General features: G+C 36.0%; 1 protein-coding gene across 15 annotated transcripts in view; it reads left to right on the top strand.

The window, feature by feature from the left end:
• SOX5 (SRY-box 5) overlaps positions 1 to 22,042 on the top strand; it is a 1,171,960-nt gene that overhangs the window by 803,259 nt on the left and 346,659 nt on the right. For all 15 annotated transcript variants that reach the window (XM_027541542.1, XM_027541545.1, XM_027541540.1 and 12 more), the window contains one exon: positions 17,063 to 17,273. In XM_027541542.1, coding sequence (XP_027397343.1) covers positions 17,063 to 17,273 — 211 coding nt within the window. The remainder of the gene's footprint in view (positions 1 to 17,062; positions 17,274 to 22,042) is intronic.

The raw sequence follows: 22,042 nt of genomic DNA, 5'->3' as shown, positions 1-22,042 counted from the left end.
TAAATTATTTGTGTTCTTTTTATAATAATTTAGGATTTAGTATTTTATTATAAATTAGGATTTAGTATAATAGAATTTCATTTTTAATACATATACCCCAATAAGTTCCCTGGACAGAATTTATTAATGGAGCAAAACCACTATCACTTCTTATTTAGACCTGTGACCACAACTCAATAAAGCAATCATAGCAGTAGATTTCTGCAGAACTTTTTTGTTGTTCATTTTTATTTTTTCCTCATTTTAACATCACCTCTAAGAAGTTTGGAGGTGGAACATCCAGAACCAGGAATTCAACATTCTCAAAGTCCATTGTACATAAGGGAAAGATGTGTCAGTTTCTAATGTTCTTCTTATTTTTCATGGTGCTATCTTTTTTTCATACCTTAGTCTTAACTTCCTAGAATAATGAGGAAAAATCCTTCTTCTGACATTTTATTCTAATTTCTGTTTTGTGTACTCTACAGGTGCTCATTGTTATTTCCATGTACTTGTTTTTCTTTACAAAATGTTGTTCATCTTTCAATGTCCAATTGTAGATAACAGTAAAATGTCAAAAATTTTACACGGTAAACTGGAGTCCCAGAAGCAGAAGGCGATACTCACTTATAACTGCCACGTTTAGAAATATGTGAAGAGGACCCGGCCTTTGCTCCTTTCCCTGAGTGGGCATTTTCCGAGAATTCCTGAACTAAAATGCATTTTAACCATTCACTAGAAAATAATGATTCATAAGTCATTTTACTACCTTTGTAACCTGAAAATTATATTTCCAGGTGCATCTGTATCTAAATGTCCCACATACATTTAATACAGTTTTAAATACAGATTTAAAGATCTCAAACAATAAATGCATCATTTGAGTCCTAAGAGAGTTTATATAGCATCTCTTAGTTATAGTGCTAGGGTCAAAAGTTAGGGCTAATGCTCAAGGTATAAACTAATTTAGTTATATTATGTTTATTAGTTTTTTACATATACTGATTCTAGCTTAACAATCATCTCTGTTTGCTAACCATTCTGTTTTTGTCAATTCTGTATTCGCTATTCCAACCTCCTAAGCAACAACTGTGTTTACTTTGACTCCTTCCTCCTTATTTTCAAGTTATTCAGTTTTACCATTACCTACTTGAATTTGTCTCAACTTCAGTTTGATGGTTTGGTTCTTTTTCTTTTCAACTCCTGTGTGCCTGCTCAGTTGTGTATGACTCTTCGCGACACCATGGACTGTAGCCTGCCAGGCTCCTCTGTCCATGGGATTTTCCAGGCAAGAATACTGGAGAGGATTGTCATTTCTTCATCCAGGAGATCTTCCTGACCCAGTGATCGAACCTGTTTCTCCTGCTTTGGTAGGCAGATTCTTTACCACTGATCCACCTAGGAAGCCCATAGAATCTAGAATACTTCTTTGTCTGCCAGATCAAATATAAATAATTTTATTTCACTTTCATGACCATTCATTAAAATAACCCTCTTATGATAGTATAGTCATTTAATATTCTCCATCTCTTTGTGTTAAGCCACTATATTCTCTTGTGTGTATGTGTGTGTGTGTGCACGTGTGCATACTATAAAATTTTCTGGATGATGCTTCTGGGAAGAATTGCTCTATTTTTCCTCTTTACCTGTTTTTTTCTAGAATTATATCAAAAGCTTATCTGTACATAAAGGAATAAATTATTTAACCTAATATATTTTTAATAAACACATAATAATGTCTGGATAATCAGACCCTTTCTCTGACTTCATTGTATAGAAAGAAAAATAAATGATCCCAAAACATTGTGCTAACTGGTATGATAAAGTAGTTTCTATCTTCCTTTGAGTTTCAGGATTTTCTCTTTGAATTTCATGTGCGTGTATAATTTGCTTCTACATAATTTAGTATTTATCATTGTTATGATTACTCATTGTTTCTTGTGTATTTTAAATGGCTCTCATATTTAATTTTCAACTCTGAGGGGAGTGAATCAGCTTGATTTTTTAATACCTTTAGCATCTCTTATAGAACCTGAATCAGTTGAGGAAGGCAGTATAATTTAATGATGACCAACATGGATTTTAAAGTTAGATGATCTTGAGTTTAATAACCCAGTTTACCATCTCCTATTATTACCTTGGGTAAATCCTCATCTGTTTAATAGGAATATAGCAGTCTTTGTGCAACTTCTGTGAAAATTAAATAAGGTAATATCCATAAAACTTTTAGAATGGTACCTTTTAAGAACTCAAATGATGGTAGCTATATTTTTACTGAAACCCTCTAATGAATTTGAATGGATTTTGTGCATGTGGTCAGAAAAATGCCTAGTAATTTAGAAATAATACCAAGTCTTCCAAACTATAAGACTAAAATAACAAAATTTATATATAACATTACTCATATTAATTGCAAAAAATGTTTGCAGAGAACCTAATGTTTTACAAAAAGAATTCCAGTGTCTTAATGATTTTGGATGCTACAAGATGGTCTTTATAAATCTGCTAAAGTAGGCTCAAGAAATTTTGATTCATACTATGAATAAATAGCTTGGCTAGTTGGGAAATTTTATAAGTGTGTGGACTTCTTGATAGCTTACAAATGAGAACTGAAGCTTATGTTTCTTCTGTCTCAAATCACTGCTTAATATCAATTCATGCTAAAGGTCCCTTTTAAAGAAATGCTGTTTTTACTATAAGTGGAGTACTCTATTGAAAGTCTTAATTAATATAGAAAAAAATAGCTCTCTAGCTTTTTAAAAGCAGAAAGATGGGATTAGTGTAATGATATAGCATTTGACTGACATTGGGCTATGAAATCAGCCTGATATTCTGGGGCACTAATGTTGAGGGGCTCTATTCAAGGCACAAATAAAACAAAGAGGAGGGAAGCTAGAAACAGAGTCAGTACCTCATCTGTTTTTCCTCATATTACCTCTGCTGTTTTGCATTTATAGTGTAAAGAAACCTAAAAATTTGTTTGCAAGAGAATCGAGTGGTGCTAATGTTCTCATAAAGAAAGAAAAAAAAAATGATATGTCTATCTCACAAGAAGAAAGAAAAATATGAAAGAAAAGTTGAAATATGGCATAATAAGTAATTGGTGTCATGTATTTATGAAAAATAATTCATTACTCTAATTTTTTTTCAGACTTTGACTTTAAAAAGTTTTATTTCGTAATGAGGAGTAATTGAACATTCTTTCTTTGATCATTTTCCAGAGTTCTCACTTTGTAGAGAACCATTAAACTGTGAAATTTGAAAATTGAGTATGTGACAGAGATAAAAGCACACTAATGTCGCATGACGTTTTGTGAGCTAGTTTTTTTTTCCCTTAAAAAAAGTTTGTATTATCTTTAAAAATGGGCCACCTCAAAAATATTTAAATTATTCCTTATGAAAAAAAAAGATTCCAAGGATGCAGTTTGATTTCAGCAGAAAGAACTACAAAACTACTTATGTATGCATTTTCTGGTTTTGGTGGGGTAGGTAGAAGGGGGGGTTTTTCTCCTCTTTTCCACTTTCCTGGTAAAAGGTCTGACTTTTCCTTCATTTGTTTTTATATATTCTGTGTTTTATTCATTGTTGTAGCCTCATATGATGGCCTGAAGCATATTTGATTTAGGAAATACTCATATAGCCCTGCCATTTTTCAGACCATCTTAGTAGTTTTGTACCTTGTTATATGTATATTAACTCATATAATCCCTTACCTAATATAACTCATTATTTTTTAATTTTTAATCCACTAATGAGCCAATGAGGTAGATGATAGTATTATCCCCATTTTACAAACACAGAGATAGGTTAAATAATTTGCCCAGGGTCACACAGCTAGTGAATGTGGAACCATAATTTGAGTCAGATCTATTTGGGTTCACATTCTCTGCGTTTAACTGTGAACATTGTCTTGCTGATTCACAATTAGCCCTCGAAATACTTTGATTACACAAATCAAAGAGAAAATTGACTAAGTGAAATATTTCTTATTTTTCAATAATTATTTAATTACTACTAAATTCTGGAGATCTGGTATTATAGCACATATGAATTACTTATTTGTTTTCCCATTTTATAGATGAAACTGAGGTTTGAAAAGTTTAAATAATTTCTTCAAGATTAATAAATGACAGTCTCCTGATTGGAACCTGGTGTACTGCCTCCTGCCTCCAGTAGGCTTCACCGTTGCTGCTTTCTGACATGATACTTTACTGAGTGAGGGGGTCACAGTTTATTTCACTTATCGCTGAACATATAGTCAGTTTCCATTTATTAATATAAATGATGCTAGCAAACACTTAGCTTAATATTAATAACTACTGAGTATGTATTCAGTTTTAGAAACTGTGCTCATTGCTCTGTTCAATGAAAAGAATTAATTTCCCAAACATCACAGGTTGAGGAATTCCTCAAGTATCATTTCTTTCTTCAGACTCAGAGTAAATTGGTATCTAGTCAAGTTTATTAACAACTACATTAGGATTGTTTTAAAGGCTTCTTAGGAAAATGATAGGTGAATTATTATATATAATTAATGACTAGTTTTTCTTTACTTCTTAAAATATTATTGTATAATCCACAATGCTAGTGTGAAATGAAAATGTTTTGATGTGTAGTCTAATTTTTGTTTAGAAACATCTTACTGTTGACCTTTGAGCCCTCAGGGAAGAGATCATCAAATGTCTTAAAAGTGTTTTTGCGACATGTTTAAAGGTAAGGAAGACACAGCACACAAATCATCAGTAGGAAGATAATGAGGCTGTCACAACACAAAATGTTCTTTGTTTTTACAGGTTCTATTAGTTAATATATTAGAATTCTCTAAATGCCACTTTTGCTTATTAAGTGGTTTTGAGAGCACATGAAAACATACATTTTATTCTTGAACACAGCATTTCTGAGATTGTTAGTAAATGTGATTCTGGAAAAACAGCCATTAGACACTTCTGCCCATGTAGCATCCAGATGCAAATGAAGAGATATTCCGAAACTGTTTTTCCTGTTTCTACAATCTCTTATTAAATCAGAAAATTTGCCTTTAAATTTCTGTTTCACTCACTGGTATTGAATTAGATGGCAAATATGATGCTGCTTTAAAAATCAAAAGAAATATACTCTTATTGTTTTATTTTTATTTTATAAATGAGATTAAACTGTTAACAAATTCAAACCAAATTTTTAGTACATTTCTAAAAATAGTCTATTTCCTCAATGAAATAGACATAAATCTAATTCTTTAACCTGTACAATTAGTATGAAATCAGCAAATCCACCTCAGTTTCAGTATATTTCAGTATTTCAACATGGCTGTTAAAAAAAGTCAGCATCATTTTTCTCCAAAAATGATGTTCAGTCACGTCTGGCTCTTTGCGCCCCAGGGTTTGAACCCAGGGGATCTTCCTGACCCAGGGATTGAACCTGGGTCTCCTACATTGCAGGCAGACTCTTTACCTGTCTGAGCCACCAGAGAGGGTTTGCTAATAAATCTTCCCTGCCCCTCAGGCTCATCTCCCCTCTGGGATATAGTACCTCTGAGCTCACCTCTCAGTCTGTAACTTTATGATTGCTTTCATCACCACTGTAGCTTTTAATCATCTCCCTTTTTCATTCTCTCCCTCTTTTTCTCTTTTATCACTTACAAATTTTCCTATATCAGTAGTTCTCTAACTTTAAGGTGTATCAGTCTCCCCTGGAAGTCTTGTTAAAATACATTTTGAGGCTTCACCTTTGGAGTTGCGGATTCAGAAAGTCTGGGATAAGGCCCGAGAAGAATGTGTTAAGTATTCCCATGTGTGCGTTAATCATTCAGTGGTGTCCGACTCTTTGCAACCCCATGGACTATAGCCTGCCAGGCTTCTCCATGAAATTCTCCAAGCAAATACTGGAGTGAGTAGCCATTCTCTTCTCCAGGGAATCTTCCTGATCCAGGGGATCGAACCCAGGTCTTCTGCATTGCAGGCAGATTCTGTACTGTCTGAGCTACCAGGGAAGCCCAAAGTATTCCCAGGTCATGCTAATAATGACACTGCTCACTGACCAGAGTGTGAAAGTTACATTTGTACGCATCACCTGTCATCTTCTGTTGTTGAGTACCATTTGAATGCATCTTAAGAGAGAATTCACTTTTAAATGTTTAGTCTTCTGATCAGTAATTGAGTGTGAATCATAGGTAATGTTTCATCTTAATGTTTGGTAAAAAAAAAATGCAAACTGAGTTAGACTTTTACTTAATGCCAATCTATTGTGCAGGAAAGGAATTTTTAAAAGATTCTATATTTTTAGGCTTGGAAAAAACATCAAATAGCTTTCACTTCTTTCGACATTGTCCAAAATACATTAAAAATACTTGAAATATGGACTGGATTATATATTTTAAAGTATAATGGAGCCCTTTTTATAAAATAATTATCTTTTACCTAAACTTGATGAAGCCTGTCACTGTTTAGAATGTTAGATCTGTTCTCAGAGTAGGTTGTGTCTCCATTACAGAGTCAAATGAACTTCTGAGGTTTCTACAGTATTCTTTAAAAATTAGACCTTGAGGAGGGATATGGAATATGAAACTTTCCATAGATCACAGAGAAAAAAATATGCAGTATATATTTAAGTATTGTGGAATTTCTACCCAGTTTTTTTTATTGTGATGACTGAATGATTATAATCATTCCATTATAAGAGGTTGAAATATGTAAAATGTAATCTTTCCTTAAAGTCTGGCTTTGGATTCCTATGACTAGCTTGCAGGCGATCTAGACTAGGCTGGTATAGCATGCTTAGCATACAATCCCCGAGGAATCTTTAGAAAAACACATATATCTAGCTTGCTGGTCCCATCCCTAGACAGATTTATGAACCACTCATCTAATAACTGGAATCTCAATTACTTTCCCTTGTTTAAGCACTGAGAATTGTTGATCTCATGAAACTCAGTAAGTTTTACAAATGTGTTATCAGTGGCTTTTTCCAGTATAGAAAGGTGAACAGTTGTGATAAGTTCCATCTTTCTAGATGACTGAAAGTGACTCAAGCAAAACTACCTCTGCCAGTTTTTCATTTATTTGAATCACTGGATCTAAATATACGTTAAACACCTCTTTTTTAAGATAAAAGTTTAGAAAGGATTTTAAATCAGACAGCATTGATACTGACAGTAATCAGAAGCATAAAAGCCACCCTCCAGAGATCTATCAGTACTGACTTTTCTTTTTCAAGTGTTGGGTACTGTCCTATTCCCAGAATATTGAATTTAATCATGCTAACCAAAGAAAGATTCCTAGTGTTCTCTAGTGAGATTTTTTAAGTGTTGGTTTTTGCCTCAGTGTATCCTTCCTCATATGTATCCATTCCGTTTTCAGCAAACGGAAATTTAACTGGTATGACTATTTGAAATTTAACTGGTATGACTTTTCAAAATGGTGACATTCATTTATAAAAGTTAACAATTTGTTCTGCCTTCCATTTCAAATTTATGTGCACATTATCACAGGGTAATTTCTGAGTAAGAAGTCAATGCCCTAAATAAATGTACTCTCTTCTTCAATGTGTTTATTACTCTTTATATTAAAATATCAATCTCTCTCTACAGGTTTATCTCAGAATAGTAAAACTTCAAGTTATTGACACAGGTGCCTTTATGTATAGATTTTAAACATTGAGATATAATTGACTGGTAACACATTAGTTTCAGATATACAGCATAATGATTTGCTATGTGTGTATATTACAAAATGATCACCACAGCAAGGTCTACTCTCTTAGCCATTTTCAAGTATTGTTTTTCAGTCACTAAGTCATCTCCCCCTCTTTCTGACCGCATGAGCTGCAGTACAGCAGGCTTTCCTGTCCTTCGCTATCTCCCAGAGTTTGCTCAAACTCATGACCATTGAGTCAGTGGTGCCATACACCCATTTCATGCTCTATTGCCCCCTTCTCTTTTTGCCATATTCTTTCCCTGCATCAGGATCTTTTCCAGGGAGTCAATACTTAGCATCAGGTGGCCAAAGTTTTGGAGCTTCAGCATAAGTCCTCCCACTGAATATTCAGGACTGATTTCCTTTAGGATGGACTGCTTGGATCTCCTTGCAGTCCAAGGGACTCTCAAGAGTCTTCTCCAACACCACAGTTCAAAAGCATCAGTTCATTGGTGCTTAGATTTCTTTATGGCCCAACTCTCACATCCATACATGACCACTCTAAAAACCATAGCTTTGACTATACAGACCTTTGTCAGCAAAGTGATGTCTCTGCTTTTTAATATGCTGTCTAGGTTGATCATAGCTTTTCTTCCAAGGAGCAAGCGTCTTTTAATTTCATGGCTGCAGTCACCATCTGCAGTGATTTTGGAGCCCAAGAAAATAAACTCTGTCACTGTTTACATTGTTTCCCCATCTATTTGCCATGAAGTGATGGGACAGGATGCCATGATCTTCATTTTCTATATGTTGAGTTTTAAGCCAGTTTTTTCACTCTCCTCTTTCACTTTCTTCAAGAGGCTCTTTAGTTCATCTTTGCTTTCTGCTATCAGGGTGGTGTCATCTGTGTATCTGAGGTTATTGATATTTCTCCCAGCATTCTTGATTCCAGCTTGTGTTTCATCCAGCCCAGCATTTCACACAATGTTCCTCTTCACTTTCTGCAATTAAAGTGTTATCATCTATGTATCTGAGGTTGTTAATATTTCTCAAGGTAATCTTAAATCCAGCTTGTGAGTCTTCCAGGCTGGCATTTTGAATGATGTAGTCTGTATATGTTAAATAAGTAATGTATCAATATACAGCCTTGACATGCTCCTTTCCCAGTTTTGGGAAGTTCCAAAGTCCAGTTCTAACTCTTTCTTCTTGACCTGCATACAGGTTTCTCAGGAGGCAGGTCAGGTGGTCTGGTATTCCCACCTCTAATACTTTTTCACAGTTTGTTGTGATCCACAGTCAAAGCTTTCGTATAGTCAATGAAGCAAAAGTAAATATTTTTCTGGAATTCCCTTGCTTTTTCTGTGATCCAACGAATGCTGGCAATTTGATCTCTGGTTCCTTTGCTTTTCCTAAATCCAGCTTATACATCTGGAAGTCCTTCGCTATTGTATGGAATATAATATTATTAACCATGCTGCACATTACTTCCCAGTATTTATTTTATAACTGGAATTATGTGCCTTTTGGACACTCTCATCCGTTTCAACCAAAAAATACAGTTTTTCAGATATTTTTCAAAGTGTTGTTTTGCTGTTTCCTGGTGATATCTACAAGAATAGTTCATTGCTAGAAGACTTCACTTTCACTTTTCACTTCCATGCATTGGAGAAGGAAATGGCAACCCACTCCAGTGTTCTTGCCTGGAGAATCTCAGGGATGGGAGAACCTGGTGGGCTGCCGTCTATGGGGTCGCACAGAGTTGGACACGACTGAAGCGACTTAGCAGCAGCAGCAGCAGAAGAAAAAGAACATGATTATGTCAAAATTTGTTTAGCACCAAAGAGTTTTCTCTATAGATCTGTAGTTCATTTTATGTTATGTCTATGTAATGCCAAAATTAATGAACTTGTGTTAATGAGAATCTAATTAAAGTTAGTCCAAATCTTCTGTACTGTTTATTCTAAGTTCAAAACTTCATTGAACTAGATGGAAAGGTAGAAGTAGCCACACATTTCATAAAGATAGATAAAGAAGCATAAACTACTGAGCATCATTACTTTGATCAGCCATCTAGAGCTCAAATTTATGTGTTTGCTTTATATAACTATTTAAATCTTCAGGTTTAGTTTTTTTGGAGTATGACATAAACCTTATATTTGGGTGGGTAGAGCTTTATAACCCTGTAAATAGTTGGATTAATTCATTTCAAGATGTGTATATCATTTCTTTAAGAGTTGAATGTATTGGGGTGAAAGCTTCTCTTCATAATTATTAAGAAGTGTATCTCCTGCAATCATATCATTGATAGATATAGACATAGTTAAAAGCTTGTGGCCTTTTTCTTTTTGTACTTGTGTGTTTTAAGAGTGGGGTAGTATTGGCATGGTCATTGAAAATCAGGTCTCTGAAAGCCAAGAAGATGAAGCTGATTATACTTTATATTTTAACAGTCCTATGACCTCAGTCATTTACTTCAGTCTGTGTGCCTCAATTTCTCCAGCTCTGAAGTACAAACTATAGTTAGGATTGCCATGAACATTAATTGAGTTAATGCATATACATCATTTTAAACTGCGCTGACACAAAGTAAATATTGTGTAAATATTGGCTGTCATTCTTAGTGATTTTAATATCATAGACTGAATACTAAATGTAATGTTTTTACTATCCTGTACAGATTTAACTTCAGTTTATAGGGCTAAAAAATAAGTACGATGATGTGTTTCTTGAGGTCAGAGTAAAGAATGAAATATCATTCAGTTAATAAAATGAAGATACATATCTGTTTGGGCTTCCCTGGTGTCTCAGCAGTAGAGAATCCACCTGCCAATGCAAAAGACTTGGGTTCGATGCCTGTGTCATGAAAACCCCCTGGAGAAGGAAATGGCAACTCATTCCAGTATTCTTGCCTGGGAAATCCCATGAACAGAGGAGCCTGGTCGGCTATAGTCCATGGTGTTGCAAAGAGTTTAGCAACTAAACAACAACAACATATCTGGTCGAGTTGCCTATTATCTTTTTTTTTATTTTTTCAAATGGGTTAATTCTTAATCACCAAACTACATAAAGTAAAATTTGAATATTAAGATTGAAATATACTTTTCTTAAAAGGGTGTTCATAGCAAAAGACTATCTATGGAATTAATAAGAATTGATTTTTGAAAAAATATTTTGATGAGGGTATACACATGGATACATTAGGTACTTTTTCTCATGGTTGCAAGGGTAACAGAAGGCAAGATTAAGTAAAGTTTGTTCAAGAATAACAAAGATTCTTAACCTCATTCTAAAAGTTTAGAACACTATTTTATCATTAGAATTTAGAAGTTACACATCACAGTTCTGAGAGCTGCAAAATACTGAAGCTTTGTGCACAAAATGTAATTAAATATATATTGCTGCCTTAGACCACTGATGCATTTGTTAGCAGACTCTTTGGATGTTCACTTCCCAGGAAAATGAAGGGAAATGTGCAGTCATTACTTTAGGCATGGTAAAGGCAGTCCCAGGGAAGAAACTGGAAACCATAGGACTTCCTTGACTGAAAACTGTGCCAGTGCTCCATACACAGGCCTTTCCCCATGCAGATGAACAATGGAGCCCCACACTGAAACATCTGTTAACTACATGAAACTGTTAAAGGGATTAACAGTGCCAGAGGCTGAAATGTAATCAGACAGGTGAAATAGCAATAAGATAAATATTCCTACATGAAATAGCAATAATGCTAAATAATTAATTTATTTTTATATGGCTGTGGTAACTGAGGTTAGAATTCTTATGAAATACGTTAAACTCTTTACAATAAATCCTTCCTCTTTGCAAAGTGTAGAGAATTAGAGACATGCAAAATGGGATACGATTTTATTTTACTTTAGTTGGAAAAATTTTCTCATATCTTAATAGACTTCATTGCATACAGTTTGGGTGCTGTTCTCTGTACTGATGATTATGCAGAAAGATGTGTGTAGTTTTCAATTATGGAATGTGAAGCTCAGATGCCAAATTCTTGTTTGTAAAGTTTATCATCATACAATGTAAAAGCAGAGTATAAAATATGCATGTTTGAAGTGAAGCTAAAATTGGAGTGTTTCTGCTTTTGACCCTGGAAATAAGTGAGAAGAAAGATTGTGGAAAATAAATACAGCAGTTTTGCTATATTCAAATTTGGACGTTAAACTGAGCTGATGTTTATTATCGGTCATTCATAAAACCATTCCTTAGTTTACTGAATGAATATGTTGTTGCCCTTTTCAGAGGTATCTGTATATATATGGTTAAGTATTTGCTTGTATTTGTGTGTCATTTTTAAGTAAATAATTACAAAAGTGTACCTTCACTTAGCCTGCAGGGTCTTGTAATTATTATACTATGCGAATTAATTTCCAAATTCAAGTATATTATAAGCTAAGATTCATCTATCAGTGCATTTTTATAGAATATTTAATTAAGGAATAGTAATTGTAAGGGACATGTTCTGTTTGTAGGAAATGGAAAGCATTTGGGGTTTAGAATCATACTTTTGAAAATTCTTTTAACACACATTTTTTACTTATGCTTCCACATTGCCTCGATGTCACCCAACAAACAGATGTTTGTACCATAGCTAATGTCCTTGTACTCACTAATGCATGCATGCTAAGTTGCTAAGTCGTGTTCAACTCTTTGTGACCCCGTGGACTATAGCCAGCCAGGCTCCTCTGTCCATGGGATTCTCCAGGCAAGAGTATTGAGGTGTGTTGCCATTTTCTTCTCCAGGGTTTTTCTCAACTCAGGGATCGAACCCACATCTACTGTATCTCTTGCATTGGCAGGTGGGTTCTTTACCACTGAGCCATGTGGGAAGCCCATACTCACTAATATCCTTTGACAAAAACTACAACAGATTACGATTATATTTGTACTGACATCTCTACTTTTAATATATTTTAAAAAAAACAGAGTACTATTTGGCCTTGGAATACGGAATGAAGCAGAGCAAAGGCTAATAGAGGTTTGCCAAGAAAACACACTGGTCATACCAAACACCCTCTTCCAACAACACAAGAGAAGACTCTACACATGGACATCACCAGATGGTCAACACCAAAATCAGATTGATTATATTCTTTGCAGCCAAAGGTGGAGAAGCTCTATACAGTCAGCAGAAACAAGACCAGGAGCTGACTGTGGCTCAGATCATGAACTCCTTATTGTCAAATTCAGATTTAAATTGAAGAAAGTAGGGAAAACCACTAGACCATTCAGGCCTGACCTAAATCAAATCCCTTATGAGTAGACAGTGGAAGTGAGAAATAGATTTAAGAGACTAGATCTGATAGATAGAGTGCCTGATGAACTATATACGGAGGTTCATGACATTGTACAGGAGACAGGGATCAAGACCATCCCCATGGAAAAGAAATGCAAAAAAGCAAAATGGCTGTCTGGGGAGGCCTTACAAATAGCTGTGAAAAGAAGAGAAGTGAAAAGCAAAGGAGAAAAGGAAAGAAAAAAGCATCAGTTCCAAAGAGTTCGAAAGAATAGCAAGGAGAGATAAAGCCTTCCTCAGCAATCAATGCAAAGAAATAGAGGAAAACAACAGAATGGGAAAGACTAGAGATCTCTTCAAGAAAATTAGAGATACCAAGGGAACATTTCATGCAAAGATGGGCTCAATAAAGGCCAGAAATGCTATGGACCTAACAGAAGCAGAAGATATTAAGAAGAAGTGGCAAGAATATACAGAAGAACTGTACAAAAAAGATCTGCACGACCAAGATAATCACGATGGTGTGATCATTCACCTAGAGCCAGACGTCCTGGAATGTGAAGTCAAGTGGGCCTTAGAAAGCTATTCCAAATCCTGAAAGATGATGCTGTGAAAGTGCTGCACTCAATATGCCAGCAAATTTGGAAATCTCAGCAGTGGCCACAGGACTGAAAAAAGTCAGTTTTCATTCCAATCCCAAAGAAAGGCAATGCCAAAGAATACTGAAACTACCGCACAATTGCATTCATCTCACATGCTAGTAAACTAATGCTCAAAATTGTCCAAGCCAGGCTTCAGCAATACTTGAACTTCCTGATGTTCAAGCTGGTTTTAGAAAAGGCAGAGGAACCAGAGAGCAAATTGCCAACATCCCCTGGATCATGGAAAAAGCAAGAGAGTTCCCAGAAAAACATCTATTTCTGCTTTATTGACTATGCCAAAGCCTTTACCTGTGTGGATCACAAAAAACTGTGGAAAATTCTGAAAGAGATGGAAATACCAGACAACCTGACCTGGCTCTTGAGAAACCTCTATGCAGGTCAGGAAGCAACAGAACTGCACATGGAACAACAGACTGCTTCCAAACAGGAAAAGGAGTACGTCAAGGCTGTACATTGTCACCCTGCTTATTTAACTTCTTTGCAGAGTACATCATGAGAAACCCTGGGCTGGAAGAAGCACAAGCTGGAATCAAGATTGCCAGGAGAAATATCAATAACTTCAGATATGCAGATTACACCACCCTTATGGCAGAAAGTGAAGAGGAACTAAAAAAAGCCTCTTGATGAAAGTGAAAGGAGAGTCAAAAAGTTGGCTTAAAGCTCAACATTCAGAAAACGAAGATTATGGCATCTGGTCCCATCACTTCATGGGAAATAGATGGGAAACAGTGGGAACAGTGTCAGACTTTATTTTTGGGGGCTCCAAAATCACTGCAGATGGAGATTGCAGCCATGAAATTAAAAGATGCTTACTCCTTGGAAGGAAAGTTATGACCAACCTAGATAGCATGTTCAAAAGCAGAGACATTACTCTGCTAACAAAAGTCTGTCTAGTCAAGGCTATGGTTTTTCCACTGGTCATGTATGGATGCGAGAGCTGGACTGTGAAGAAAGCTGAGCGCTAAAGAATTGATGCTTTTGAACTGTGGTGTTGGAGAAGACTCTTGAGAGTCCCTTGGACTGCAAGGAGATCCAGCCAGTCCATCCTAAAGGAGACCATTCCTGGGTGTTCATTGGAAGGACTGATGCTGAAGCTGAAGCTCCAATACTTTGGCCACCTCATGTGAAGAGTTGACTCATTGGAAAAGACTCTGATGCTGGGAGGGTTTGGAGGCAGGAGGAGAAGGGGATGACAGAGGATGAGATGGCTGGATGGCTCACCAACTCGATGGACATGAGTTTTAGTGAACTTCGGGAGTTAGTGATGGACAGGGAGGCCTGGCGTGCTGTGATTCATGGGGTTGCAAAGAGTCGGACACAACTGAGCGACTGAACTGAACTGAAAGTATTATTGAATACTTTTAATATGTTTTAATCTAGTCAAAAACATTAGCATTCATTTTTAAAGATTAAACATGAATTCCATGTGATTTGTCATTTTTCGGAGGTCCACAGATCCTTACTAACATATTTTAAAATAAAGGACAAGCATGTAAACATGAGTATAAGCTATTTTCCTGAAAATTAAGTATAGTCACAATCTCATATATTTTAATGGAAAATTTTAATTGTGTAGAATTAGAAAATAAATCTAGAGAGAGACTAACATACTCAACGATGTTAGGATGTGACTTATTTTTAAGAAAAGCTCTCTTTTATGGGAAGTCGAAAGATTATGGGCTTCCCTGGTAGCTCAACTGGTAAAGAATCTGCCTGCAGTACTGGAGATGATGGTTCAATTCCTGTGTCAGGAAGATCCCCTGTAGAAGGGATGGGCTACCCATTCCAGTATTCTTGGGCTTTCCTGGTGGCTGGATGCTAAAGAATCCACCTACAATGTGGGAGACCTGGGTTCGATTCCTGGTTTGCGAAGATCCCTTGGAGGAGGGCATGGCAACCCACTCCAGGGGGTTCTTGCCTGGAGAGTCCCCATGGACAGAGGAACCTGGCAAGCTACAGTCCATGGGGTCACAAAGAGTTGGACTCAACTTGAGCAACAGCACAAAAGATTATGAAAGTAAGAGATTATACAAAGAAAATTCTCTTTAAGAAAATAATTTTTCTTTGTCCTTTTAATATTATTTTTCTTGATAATGTTTGAAAAAATTAATATAATGCTTCTTATATAAAATATAAGGGCTTCCATGGGGGCTTAGTGGTAAAGAATCTGCCTGCCAACGCAGGAGATGCAGATTTGATCCCTGGGTCCAAAAGATCCCCTGGAGAGGGAAATGGCAAGTCTCTCCAGTATTTTTGCCTGGGAAATCACATGGACAGAGGAGCCTGGCTGACTAGAGTCCACAGAGTCACAAAAGACTCAGACACGACTTAGTGACTAGACAACAGCAACATACAAAATATGCCCCCCCCCCCCCCCCGCCCCGAGTTACTTAGATTGCCAAAGTTCTACTAGAAGTCATGGGGGAAAGAATGTCTAAAGGAACACCAACTTATGTTTACCTTTTAGAATTCTTGAATAGATTCTTTTCACACACATAACACAATCATGAAGAGGCAAAGTCTGCAAGAAACTTTATTTTGTAGAGCAGATGAGGCTTAGTGTGCAAAATAGCAAAGAGTATCATCAGAACCAGTGCTTTAGGTAAGGCATGGAATTGGAAAGATCTTCTGCAGAAGCAGAAATGAAACTGCAGTATTCCTCTCTGATGTCAGAATCTCCTGTGTGTCTGATGCCTTTTTAAAAGCATGAGAGGGAGGTGGAGAATCAAATGAGGACCGTGCTTTATTTAGAAGTACCATCAAGAAGAGGTGACTGCGTACAATTAAAAAGAAAACTGATATATGGAATGTTATTTATTTAAACAGTATAGTATCATGAGAAGGTTTATTACAGGTGACCACTGCATTTTAGATGTTCATAGGAAAATCTAAGACTTTGAAACAAAAGCAAAAAAAAAAATATATATATATATAAAATCAATATAGGCTTTGTAGAAGGTTTCATTGCTATTTGAACTCAGTCTTGGGGAGAGAATCTTATTTTTCCCTCTCCTACAAATCGATCTTTGTCTCACTCTAGTGTGAGGCTGTAATGTTGATGTATTCTTTTCTGAAATTTTTTTATTCCTTTTGCTCCTGCACAGTAGCATATCAGTTTTTAATGTTGCAACTGAATAAGCCATGGTGAAAGTTGTTCAGTCATGTCCAACTCTTTGCGACTATGTGGTCCATGGAATTCTCCAGGCCAGAATACTGGAGTGGGTAGCCTTTCCCTCTTCCAGAGGATCGTTACAACCCAGGGATTGAACCCAGGTCTCCCGCATTGCAGGTGGATTCTTTACCAGCTGAGTCACAAGGAAACCCAAGAATACTGGAGTGGGTAGCCTGTCCCTTCTCCAGAGGATCTTCCCGACCCAGGAATTGAACTGGGGTCTCCCACATTGCAGGAGAATTTTTTACCAACTGACCTATCAGAGAAGTCCTGAATAAGCCATGTAATCAATTAAAAAGCTTATTGAATTTTAAGCAAATGTATACATGCATATATATTTTTTTTTTTCCTTTGCTTTCTCTTTCAGGAAGTTGATGGCAATAAAGTTATGTCTTCATTTGCCCCACACAACTCATCTACCTCACCTCAGAAGGCAGAAGAAGGTGGGCGACAGAGTGGCGAGTCCTTGTCTAGTACAACCCTGGGAACTCCTGAAAGGCGCAAAGGCAGCTTAGCTGATGTCGTTGACACCTTGAAACAGAGGAAAATGGAAGAGCTCATCAAAAATGAGCCAGAAGGTAAAGGATTGCAGCCAAAACAGATTTGTTGCCAATCTCCTAATCTTAATGGTTTGATTTTAATTTCCAGTTCCCTTCTCTGACACACTCTCAATGTTAGGTTGGAAGAGAGAGAAATGTAATGCTATGAAGATGAATATTCTTTTTTTAGAAATGTAAGTGCGTTTATCCCAATTTTATAAATCATTAATTCTTGTGTGATGTCTTCCCTTTTTTCACACATGAGTAAGTTATGGTTGAGTACAACTTAAAGATTCAGGAATAGAATGTGGCAGCGGAGCCCAGGATAGTCACCGCCTACCTGCCAGATATCTCCAGTCTAACTTGTGCATCTCTAATCTGCCCCCTGCCCAAGCCTGCCCGCCCCCCCACTCCACCACCCCTGCCCAAGGCCATTTTACAACTTTGTTACATTTTATATCCTTTATACATTAACACCTCTTAGGCTACATAGACAGGTCTATTTTTTTGTATAATCCAAAATTGGTGAGCTTGGAGGTAGTGTGTATTTGAAAAGTAATGATTTTCTAACTGTCTTAACTCTGTTGAAGTTTCCATTTTTTAACTTCCAAGATGCACTAAATCTCTTGAATAGTTACAGATAGTATCCTGCAGGTGATATGCTCATGGACTAATCTTAAAATTAAAGCAAATGAACTAGTAAAACAATTGATGCTTAACTGACAGCCATCTTTTATGCTGCAGATATTCACTAACTTCTGTGTAAATCTGTGTCCATCCTAAGCATGGATGCCATGTTGCACAGAAGAACATGCCTCCTATGTCAGAGTCAGATGGAAAATTCAAACAAACAAACATAAAACAGTGATATAAAAAGACATACTTCACACCAAAAATATACTACATTTATACTATTTAACACTGAGTTGGGCTCATTTCTAGTCTGTTGTTAGGACACTGGTAAATTATATCTGGCACAAAATGTATGTTAACCAGTATTGGGAGTCATGTGGTAATTAAATATTTCTGGGTTTCTACCAGATGCATAGCTGGTACATGGATTTTAGTTAAAATTTATGTAATTCACATGATCTTACAGTTGGAAGGAATTGTAGAGATAATCTAGTCAGCCAAAGACTTTTTGGCTCTAATCTGCATGGAGATAAAAATGGGGCTTTGAGGAAGACCCAGACAACCTTTTTTCTTTTAATGTGCTGAAGTTTTTTCTGATATTGAAAATAATATTTTCTTACGATAAAATTGTTTTACAAAACAATAAAATTAAAAGGAAGAAAATAAAAGTGACTCCAAATCATAGCTTTCTGATATAACATATTTATGATGTTTTTGTCTTTATTTTTCTATATGGTGTTCATTTTGCATGATTAACTTGCTGCATTCAAAATTGTTTCACATCTTCTATGTTGAGATACAGTGTGATTAACTGAAGTCCAGAGTTCATTCAAATTTCTTTAATTGTCATTGTGTGCTTTTCTGTTCTAGGATGTTACCAAATAACGGATTACATTTAGCTGTTTAGTTGTTAAGTCTCCTTGGGGTCCTTTTAGCTGCAACAGTTTCTCGGCCTGTTCTTGTTTGTGATGACCTTGAAAATTTTGAGGAGTGCTATTCAGATAGATTGTAGAATGCCTGTCTGTTAGAATTTCTCTGGTGATTTTCTCTTAATGAAACTGGGATTGTGAGTTTGGGTTGAAAGACCGCAGAAACCAAGTACCGTTTGTGTCACATCACAAGAGTACATCCTTACTATGTGACTTATAAATGTTGATGTTGACCTTGATCATCTGGCTGATGTAGGGTTTGTCAGGTTTCTCCTCTAAAATCTCCCCGCCCCTTTTCTGTACCATACTCTTTAGAAGGAAGATGCTGTGTACAATCCGTGTTTACAAAGTAGGGAGCCTTGATCCCCATCCTTTAGAGTGGATCATCTACAAATTTATTTGGAATTATTCTTTATGGGCAATTTATCTCTTCTCTGCCATTTATTACTTTATTCAGTATCTTATATCAATATTGACTCATGGATGTTTATTTTATACTTTGAGATATAATGCATAATTTTGTTAGGTTATTCCAGTTTTGTTCACTGGGGTAGGGGGGTGGGTTCTTTCATGTCACTATGACATACCACTGTGATTTTGCCTTTTTTTTTTTTTTGAGCATTTTTTACTTTTTGCCACTGTAAGATCGTGCGGATTCATCTTGTATATTTTCTGTTTATCTTGAAAGCCCTAAGAAGCCCTGGTTTTTTCTCTAAGAAGCCCTGGTTCCTTTTACTAGAGAATGTTGTTAGAAAGAAAGATCTGGATATGACGTGTGCTCTTTGCTACTCAAGTGTCGTTTCTTCTAGGGCCGTGGCCTCGGTGTTTCATGTGAGCTTCCTTCCAAGCGGGTGCACAGACTCTCAGTTTCAAAGTATATGGCAGACTGAAGCCAAATGAATAATTCCTAACAGGAAACAGGGCAAGAGACCATGCTTCCCAGTTCGCTTAGCAGGATACATTCAGAGGTATTGGGAATGAGGAGAAAATTATAGATACACAGTCAAAGGAACAGAGATAGAGCATCCAAGGCAGAAAGAGTTAACACGAGGAAATATCATTATTGCATGTGGACATGAGAGTGTTTTCATTATTGTATTTTCTACAGCTTTTCTTTTTTTTTTTAACTTTTCTTCCTAAAATATATTAAAAGCTTAGCTCAAGACTGACCTGTTATTGATTAATATGAAGACATGAGAAAATACAGAGATAGTCTTTATGGAAGAATGAAATATAACTTGAACATGCCAAGCATCTAAAAGCCTGAGTTCCAGAAAGATGGTGTTTGTATAAATACAAAACCACTAAGATGGTTTTATGTTTATTTACACAAGATCCCTAGACATGCTTAGAGTATGCAGAAATATAAATAGACTTACTTGTATTTATTTACTTACTTACAATTGGCATATAATTGATTTACAATGTGGTAGTTTCTGGTGTACAGCAAATTGATTCAGTTGTACATTTTTATACATGTATATTCTTTCCATATTTTTTTCCATTATGACCTATCACAGGATATTGAATATAGTTGAGTGTACTATTCAGTAAGACTGTGTTGTTATCTGTTTTATATATAGTAGTTTGTATCTGCTAACCCCAAACATCTAATTACCTCTCCCCTACCCCTTTCTCCATTGATAAGTTTGTTTTCTGTATCTGTGAGTCTGTTTCTCTTTTGTAAATAAGTTTGTATCATATTTTAGATTTCACATATAAGTGACATTATATAGTGTTTGTTGTTCTCTTTCTGACTAACTTCACTTAGTGTGATAATCTCTAGATTCATACATGTTGCTGCAAATGGCATTATTTCATTCTTGCTTGTAGCTGAGTAATATCACATTGTATCTATCTATCTATCTATCTATATATGTATACACACACACACACACACACACACATATGTATATATATATACCCTGTCTTCTTTATCCATTCTTTAAATGTCTGTTAGTGGACGTTTAGGTTGCCTCCATCTCTCAGCTATTTTAAATAGTGATGCTGTAAATATTGGGGTGCATGTATCATTTTTTAATTAGAGTTTTCTCCTGATATTTGCTTAGGAATGGGATTGCTGAATCATATGACAACTCTGTTTTTAGTTTTTTGAGGAACTTCCAGACTATTTTCTGTAGTGGCTAAACCAACTTACATACCCACCAGTAGTACAGTAGGATTCCTTTTTCTCCACACCCTCTCTAGAATTTGTTATTTGTAGACTTTGTACTGATGGCCATTCTTATGGGTGTGAAGTGGTACCTCATTGTAGTTTTGATTTGCATTTATCTAATAATTAGTGATATTGAGCTTCTTTTCATGTGCCTGTTGGGAATCTGTATCTTTGGAGAAATTAGATTCACTTGTATTGATAACTAAATTTGCTCTTGCATGAATGGTTAAACTCTAACTGTTAGGAGATACATCAAGGAGAAATTTATGTATGTATTATGTAAAGTGATCATAATCACCAAGAAAAAATGACAGGGCAGAAATTTGTATCATAGAAAAGGAATATAATGTTAAAGGAAATTTCTTTCAATTTTTTTGTAACTGCAAAGAAAGAAAAATGGAGAAACATATCTATGGAGATGTATAATAGACTTTACAGCAAGTGGAAAGTTACATTCTAAATATTCTGATTCTTACAGTTTCTATTTTCAAATAGGGAACTGATGATTGAGTGTGTTATAGGGTGACTGTTGGGGTCATTATTCAAACTGGTTAAAAACTCCATTAATTAAAGGGTATATTTAAACAAGAGAATGGACACCAGAACCTGACATCATCCAGGGATCTGGACAGTGACACTGCATACAGTGTCTGCACTGTGTGGTAGTAACTACAAATGATCTGTACTTCTGGGATGCAACAAGAGGAATAACATATATAGGAAAAAATTTAATGACAAACTACAAAACATTGTTACAGTTCTGTGATTAGTGCAGTAATATGGGGATGAGGAGAGTGGAGAACAGGTGAATGGAACTACTTTACAAATATCTGCCACGGAAAAATCTTTTCTTCCCTCAAGCTATTTTTTCCCATTGTTTTTCAAAGGCCATTAAAATGAACAGCAGGTTGTGATGAAAATTTCATTAAGCCCCAGCTAAATCATTATGAGGGGGCCATATTCATGCCTTTGCTTCCTCTCATTGAGGGGAGAATGCAGATTTCAATAGAAAGTCTGTTTTATTTCCAACCTTTTCCCTGCCAACAGCCAACTAGCAGAAATTCAGAAGT

Source organism: Bos indicus x Bos taurus, chromosome 5 (genome assembly GCF_003369695.1).
Source record: "Bos indicus x Bos taurus breed Angus x Brahman F1 hybrid chromosome 5, Bos_hybrid_MaternalHap_v2.0, whole genome shotgun sequence".
Lineage (NCBI taxonomy): Eukaryota > Metazoa > Chordata > Mammalia > Artiodactyla > Bovidae > Bos > Bos indicus x Bos taurus.
Note: the sequence above shows the minus strand (reverse complement) of the source record. Positions and strands in the feature narration are given on the sequence as shown.